Source organism: Glycine soja, chromosome 20, assembly GCF_004193775.1.
Source record: "Glycine soja cultivar W05 chromosome 20, ASM419377v2, whole genome shotgun sequence".
Classification (NCBI taxonomy): domain Eukaryota; kingdom Viridiplantae; phylum Streptophyta; class Magnoliopsida; order Fabales; family Fabaceae; genus Glycine; species Glycine soja.
Window position 1 is genome coordinate 45,127,114 of NC_041021.1, and position 7,931 is coordinate 45,135,044.

General features: G+C 33.6%; 1 protein-coding gene across 3 annotated transcripts; it reads left to right on the forward strand.

The window, feature by feature from the left end:
• Window positions 1–1,343: 1,343 nt before the first annotated feature.
• LOC114403693 (ras-related protein RABF1-like) lies at window positions 1,344–7,731 on the forward strand. 3 transcript variants are annotated; one of them, XM_028366806.1, is made up of 10 exons: window positions 1,344–1,635; window positions 1,897–1,973; window positions 4,673–4,756; window positions 4,899–4,993; window positions 5,105–5,210; window positions 5,614–5,703; window positions 5,793–5,879; window positions 6,442–6,591; window positions 6,650–6,749; window positions 7,275–7,731. In XM_028366806.1, exons 1-8 carry the CDS (start codon window positions 1,611–1,613, stop codon window positions 6,493–6,495), a joined length of 618 nt encoding a protein of 205 aa, XP_028222607.1. In that variant the 5' UTR covers window positions 1,344–1,610; the 3' UTR covers window positions 6,496–6,591; window positions 6,650–6,749; window positions 7,275–7,731. The 3 variants fall into 3 exon arrangements, with proteins under 3 accessions (XP_028222607.1, XP_028222606.1, XP_028222608.1); XM_028366805.1 differs by lacking the exon at window positions 6,650–6,749; XM_028366807.1 differs by lacking the exons at window positions 6,442–6,591; window positions 6,650–6,749 and having other exon boundaries at window positions 1,346–1,635.
• Window positions 7,732–7,931: the final 200 nt, after the last annotated feature.

Here is a 7,931-nt window from a genome sequence, read left to right on the forward strand (position 1 = left end):
CTCAAACAAATTGTGAGGAAGCATGGAGATAATTACTTACTAGTACATTCACAATGTTGTCTTGTGGGACTCAAATATCTTAGGAAATACAACATATTCTTGGCTTGTGAGAAAAATCTTGAGCTGGCTACCCAAAGACCTCAATGTCACGACGATAGATGTTTTAAAAGGCAACTTCTTGACTCATGATACAGTAAATATTCTTGAAGAACAAAACAAATGTGCACCAGAATCCATCTCCAAAGCCTATCGTTCAAAGAGCATGATGATGAAAACCAGCCATGTAAATATGTAATGTAAGGAGTATTGAGGTCCAATAATCACTTGGAGATATTACAACTCAAATGTCATCCATCTTAGCAAAGGTTATTAGCTCAACAATCGAATGCTGAAATGTAATAATATAATAATGAATAAAAGAGATAGTAGTAACTAAGACTCCTAATAGTAAAACACAAAATCTCTTTGTTCGCATCCACATTACCGGAGAGGGTAGGACTTAGGAGACAGAAAAGTTAAAGCATCCCCCCCTGCAAAACGGCATCACTCGTGCACCAATTGGGCTGGGCCTGGACCCAGTATTTCGTCACCTAGTCCAATCCAATGTAGGATGGGGTGGTGCAACAGCACCACTTGTGCAAGGTAGTGTAAACTTTCAAGTTTCAACTTTCATCACTGAATTATTCTATGAGAATAGATCAATCAGATTTAAAATGAAAAGATTGGTGTTGATTTTCTTTTCTTTTCTTTTTTATAATTTTTTATTTTAGTAAGGTGTTGATTTTCTTTTCTAGTGCTGCACATCATTTTCTTTACTTTTAAAACAGGCGAATCTTTTATCTCTTAAACTTTTCTATTTTTGCTCCTTTTATTCAAGTCTTTAGACAAATAAATCCTATCATACAACTTTCCCCCCATAAACTTCGTTACAAAAATTCAAGAAATAAACTACAAATTTGTAATCAATTTTTTAAAAATTGTAAGCTTATAAAATAGTCACAAACTATATTATAAATTTAAATAAATTTCATAATAATTATTTTTCTAAACATTATAATTAAAGACTTTTGATTGTCGGATGAGATCTCATTATATTTTTACAAGCATCGATCATTTAGATGACTATAAGATTAATTTTTTATTCAAAACTTAATTACACTTAAATCACTTATTTTCAAGAATGTATTTTAGGATATTGAATCAGGTTCTTTCTTATAAACTTAGTGTATATGATTAATTGAGATACACCAGGTTTTGTAAAAACTAGTATTTAAAAAGCCACATAAATTTGTTTTCATACTTAAAAGTTAAAAATGATATATAGATTTTTTTTTCTTTTCATTTTAGGCTTTAATCTTACGAAGTGGAAATCCTCGTTCTCACGGAAAGCATGATATAGGAGCAACATTTGTGCTAAGTGCAAACCACGCCAGAATTTCATTATTTCCATTAACACCCGATTCTGCTTAAATTGGCACACCACCAATTTTCGTGGGAACCCGAACCAATAAAACAAAAAAAGAGTCCAATTTTGTGAAAATTATTACCATTCATTCTTATTCATCAACGTCCCCCCTTCTGTGCCCACTTCCAAATCTTCTCCTCTCGCTATGGGTTGTGGCTCCTCCCTTCCAGGTAATCATATTCTACCCATCTTGTGTTTTGTTCTTCATGTATTTATGGCTAAAGTTTTAGGCTTTTTTTGAAATCTTATGTTATGTTGTTGATTTAGCCCTGTTGGTCAAAAGGGGTTGAAAAAATTGTATTTCTTTTTACTGATTATGGTTTTGATATGTGATTTTGGGGTTGTGGTTTAATGGGGTTCGGTTGTTAGAAGCAATCATTGAGTTTTGGCTCTGATGGGGTTTTGGGGGGAAATTGTTTTTTGGTTTGCAGATAGGGATTCAAGGCAGTTGGGTCGACCCAATTCCGAGAATGGTGGAGGGCAGGACGCCAAGAATCTAAGGGTCAAGGTATTTGTGTGCTGAGTTCTTGGATTGCTCATATTTTACTAAATTCTTTGACTTTTTAAGAGAATTAAGGGGGAAAAAATGGCTTTTTCCCATTATGGTGTCATACATTTACATGTTTTTTGTACAAAAATTTATTTGTTGTTGATTGAGGAAGTGAATATTAGGATACGGAAGTTGGGGAGATTTCTGTTTTTGGTTGTTGCAAATGTCAAATGATGAAATTGCTAATTTTGTTTCACTTTAGTTTTACATAATTTTGAGACGTTGGACTCTTTGGTGAGTGAGCTTGTATTTGTTGAATAATTAGTAGTCTAGCTTTTGTTTGGATTGGATTTTTTTTTAATGTAATAGGACAAAGTTTATTAAAATAAACACGGAGTTAAATACACTGTCTAATTCTGTTTATTTTTGTTATGTTGGAATCAAATGGGCGATTTAGTACAGTTACTTTAGTTTCAATAAACTAAGTTGTATGATCTGCTATTTGCCCGAGAGTATTAAAAAGAATCACCTCGTGTGTGATAGAAATCAGCCATCATACATTTTTTTTTTAAAACCTGCAACTACTCATAGAAGGAGTACACCCAAAACCATGTGTAGAAGGTTGTTAAAATCGTGAGAAAGCTTGTATAATTGCACAATCTTGCATTTTTCAGGTGAATCCCATGCCGAATCTCTAGGAAGATATCAGAACTTGTTCAAGATCGCACCAAATCGCAATCTTCTACGTGAAAAATGTGTGTTCCAATTCATGTTGATCTTCAGGGGTGGGTTTCAGGGTCAGACTTTTGGGTTGGGTTCCAGTTCAAAATAAAAACCCATATTTTCTGACCCGAACCAGTTTGCAAAAGTGAGAAAAATGCGCACTTCTGATTTTGATCATTCCTGTGCAGCTCTGCTTCATCTCTAGGGTTTGCCTTCCCTACTAGTCTTCCCGAGTTCTTCATTTTTGGTTTTTTCCCACCGTCTTCCCCGGTTCTTCATCTGAAACTGAGACCTCAAGTGCCCTATTCTTCATCTCCAGTTACATTTTTCATTCTTCTTGGCTTGACCTGGTCTGGTTCTTCATCTCGCCCATTTTTTGTTTTTTGCTCTCCTGTTCTTGCATTCCGTTCTTCTCTAGCCCTTTTCTTTCATTTTGTTTTTCGGTCTCCACTTTTTTAATTTTAATAATTCTTGTTCTGCCTCTATTTGTTTTGTTTTTTTATCAGCAAATGTTAGTTTGCGCTTCAGGGTTTGTGTTTTGACATATTTTATTACTTTTTATGTTCAAAGGGAAGAGTCAAATTCCGGTAATGGAGGGTTTATAGCAAACTTACCCACACTACTCAACTAACTAAGCTAGATTCCCTTGGTTATTACTTATTTGTAATTTTTTCGTCTGCCTGAAATCACAAATTTTTGTCATTCATGTTCTGTCCGTCTATCACAATTTAAATGTAAAAAAGTTTGGGTATTCTCACAAACTAGTTAGGAATGAATTACAAGATGTTTTACTTACCTAAGTCATTTTTATAACATGTATACATTTATATAATTATACGTCTATTCATGTTATGATCCTTTGATTTATGATCTTTCATACATCTCCCAATTCATGTAAGATCTTGATTTGCTCGATGCATGCATATGTGGTCTCAATACTGATTATTTCACCCATAACCAGTCTTTTGTAAAACCTAGTCATGAAAATGTATACAATGTGGAGACATTATACGGAATCTGATTTCACTTTGGAGCCAACTTTACATATATTACCAGAAATACTCTTCCACTAAAAAGGAATTCCGAATAATATCTCCATAAAAAAGAATCTGAAATATTTCCTCTAATATTTTAACATTCAGATCAAATCACTTTACCCCCCTTTTTTTTAAAGAAAAGCCACAGAATGCTGAAAAGAACACTATAATGTTGTTAATTATCTAAAAGACCAAAAGTTTGAGAACCATATATTTATCTTGATCATACAAGTCTTGTTTTGATTGTGAATTGTTATTTGTTAGCTGTCGCAAGTTTTGATGCTTTAATTAGTGGCAAACATTGAAATAACTTACCGTGCAGAAATTTTATCTGCCAAACGAATGGATTGAATTTGTTGATAAGATCTTTGTCTTTAATTAATGGAATGAATGAATGGGAAATTTATGGCAATGGATTAAAATTTAGTGTTTCGTTTAACCTTTATGTCCTTATTTACTACACTGCAATTTGATCCACAGTTCCACATCCAAAGAAAGAGTGGATGGGAAATATGGTCATAAGTGAAAATTTAATATTTCTGGTGTTGTAACCTTTGTGTCAAGCTATCTGGGCCCCTGCAAGTACTGGATTATGTGCAACCATGCAGTCACGTACCAGATGCAAGCAAATAGTAGTCATATATCCTTCCTATTCTGTCTACTTGCAAATTTATTATCTGTCCTCTGTTAGACTATGAGTTTCTGGAGGTGAATGAATTAAGTGTTTGGAGGCCAATCAATATAATTATTTATGGAAAACCAGTAAAAATGAATGTTGATATAGTTCACAGGAATTTCATTATGTGATAATGCTTTTGACTTTAACAAGTACTTGAAGGATGAAGGGATTTAGTTGAAATTAATCACAACAAATTCTGCTTGTCTGTATACTGCCATTATTTTCTTGTTTAACCTTGAAAAGAAACCATAACTAACCTTGAATGTCACTTAAAACAGCTTGTTCTCTTAGGTGATTCTGGTGTTGGCAAAAGCTGTATTGTTCTACGATTTGTTCGTGGTCAGTTTGATCCAACATCTAAGGTAAATATATGTTGCTTCGGTACTTTTATTTTATTTTTTAATATAATTTTTCTTAATATGGTTTATGATATAAATTTTTTGTCTTTTTATGTTAATTATTCCATGGAAATTTTCTTATATGTTTTAGACTCTGTAATGTAAGGTAACTGTTGGAGCTTCTTTTTTGTCACAAACAATAGCTCTGCAAGACTCTACAACAGTCAAGTTTGAAATATGGGATACTGCTGGTCAAGAGAGGTGACTCTCATTTATCTTTCCAGATTAATCATAATCTATTGTACAAACCATTCTTTTTTCAACAAAAAATGCTTTTTGAAATAAAATTTGTTTGCTAATTCTCTATTTCAGGTACGCTGCGTTAGCACCACTCTATTACCGTGGTGCAGCAGTTGCAGTTATTGTTTATGATATAACAAGCCCAGAATCTTTCAGCAAAGCACAGTACTGGGTTAAGGTAGATTTTCAGTTACTGTATGGTTCTATATTGTCATTTCTTGTTTTGTTAGTTATTTGAAATTTTGAATGATATGAATAACAAAAAATTCCCCTATTATATAGTCTGGAACTGCACAATGATGTATAGAATACAGTCCTTTAAACAGTGGAGGCACGTCTTTTGCTCTTTCAAAGGCTTATTGACACTTGACAGACAAATCACTTGAAAATTTGGAGTAGAAAATCATAGCACATAGTTGTCTTTGACATACCCATAATTGGCATCTCTTTGCTGTACAGCCATTATGCTGTTGTGTGTGTGTATGACATGTTATAAAAACCATTAGATAGGAGCTATTTTATTAGGAGCTACATTTTCTGTCTATTTCGTTTTAGCAACTGAAATATTATTAATTTTTTAGGAGCTACAAAAACATGGAAGCCCTGATATAGTGATGGCACTGGTCGGTAATAAAGCTGATCTTCTCGAGAAGCGGGAAGTTGCTGTCCAGGTAGTGCAACACTCTGTAATATAGTTGTCATATAAACAAAATAATTGTTTGTTTTTCTCATATATATATGCTTTACTGTTTCCATGAAGGATGGCACTGACTATGCAGAGAAGAATGATATGTTTTTCATAGAGACATCTGCAAAGACAGCAGATAATATAAATGAACTGTTTGAGGTATGTTTGATGTTTTCTTCCTTCCAGTTATTGATTATAAAATTAATCATGACATTTTGTATTTGGCAAGAATGAAAATGTGTGAACAGTAGAAAATAGTTAGCTGTTGTGATTTTTATGGCAAATAGGGTTGGACATGGTCACATCTTACCTTGGGTAACCCTACATTTATTTTGACCTATATTAAATATACATGATCACAGTTTTATCTTCTGTACATACAAGAAGTATCGTAAAATGATTTGGGAACCAACGTCTCTTCTGATTGAATATATGGTTCCAAAATGATATGTTCCTGTTTTGATACTGGTCATATGGTTCGAACTCTAGTCAGTTTAACTTAAGTTACACTCAGGTTACGAGGAGCTTAAGTCAAAAGCATGCTCAAGTGTTGGGAACTGATGAAATACTGTTTGATATTGACTCGTAGATCTTTAGGATTTTCCAGAGGCTATGCTAGTAGTAAATTTTTGGTGTTAACTCTGATCTTTGGTCTCTTAGGACATTGTTGACTATGCTAGTAGTAAATTTTTGGTGTTAACTCTGATCTTTGGTCTCTTAGGACATTGTTGACTATGCTACTAGCAAACTTCCCCATGATGTTCTTGCTGCCTGAAGATAGTTGTAGCAAACTCATATAGACCTATTGGAGGGGCTAAAGATGATCTTGGAATAGGAACAAAAATCCAAGATTGCATCTTTTCTAACAAAGGTAATAATCTTGGTCTTGGAATACATAAGGGAGTTAACTGACAAAAAATATATTTTAGGTAAGAGAAACCGAAATGGCCAGGGCTACATTTTAAGGTTATGCAAGATTGCTACTTCTAGAGAAGTTCATCAAGCATGCTGGAAAGCAGCAGCTGCTAGGTACCCCATCCTACTTATGAAAAGGACCAAGCCTCTCAAGAATCACAACCATTGGATGCCTGCTGATTATACACTGAGGATAATAAATATAGATAAAAAAAAGTGTTGTTTGCAACCTAGCATGATTTTTTGGTATGAAAATAACGACACTTAATTAATAAAAAAATATTATTGATGTTATTCTGAAGTACTTTCTGTTTCTGACCTATAATAAATCAAATGTGTTTCCATGATCATGATTGCATGTTTGTATAAACAACCTCTCGTCATCGTCTTCCTCTTCTCTCTCTCTCTCTCTCTCTCTCTCTTTCTCTGTGTAATACACTCAAGACATGTATGCTTACTATCTCAGATTTGCAATAGATATCATCACTGTGCTTATCAGTCTTATTGTTGTGAATTGCCTTAAGCTATGAGTAGTTCATCTATTCTCTACATCCCCCATTTTTGATATATCATTATGAATTTTATACGCCCTGTTGGACATTCCATTAGGCTTAAGCATTGAAATGTTGCTTTTCACAGGAAATTGCCAAAAGATTGCCTCGCCCATCAGTTAGTTGATGTAGCCAGATAGCAGATCAGGAAGGGATCTGCATTAGCTTTGGATCCTTCAAAACTATATAGTGTATGGATTGTGTTTTATGTAAATTGTGATTAGATATTTATGTGGTCTTTTTTTATCAACCTGTAATAATAATATCATGTAGACCATGTCACATAGATGATACATATTAGGCTATGCTTTGTGAGACCCACAAATACGAGTCGTGTCTGTTATGATTTCATAACCCTTGACTTGTCTCTTATTGATTGGTATGCCTAATTAAGGCTATAATATCAATGATGCCAAGTGAGACACCCATGCATTTGAATTTGGTTGTTGTAGACCATGCTTTGTGAGACCCACTAATCAACGCTAAATTGAACATATTTGGATGTTGGTGATTGTATAAAATTTACATTGCGTCTTAGGCGGACTGATCTTGGTGTATGATCTATTTAATACCACTACTTTAGACTATAATTTTAGACTTAGGAGGCATATGGAATCGATTGTTTATATTTATGAAAGTAGTTTGTAACTTTTTATAGGTTTATTTTTAGAAGATTTTATTAAAATTAACTGCTTAAACTTATAAAATAAGTTTTATTTTGATAGGGGTTTATTGAATAAGTACT

Coding starts and splice junctions, on each gene's coding strand:
- LOC114403693 (XM_028366806.1), top strand. CDS start 1,611: ATGGGTTGTGGCTCCTCCCTTCCAG. Junction 1,636..1,896: donor TTGTGGCTCCTCCCTTCCAG/GTAATCATATTC, acceptor TTTGGTTTGCAG/ATAGGGATTCAAGGCAGTTG. Junction 5,211..5,613: donor AAGCACAGTACTGGGTTAAG/GTAGATTTTCAG, acceptor TTAATTTTTTAG/GAGCTACAAAAACATGGAAG.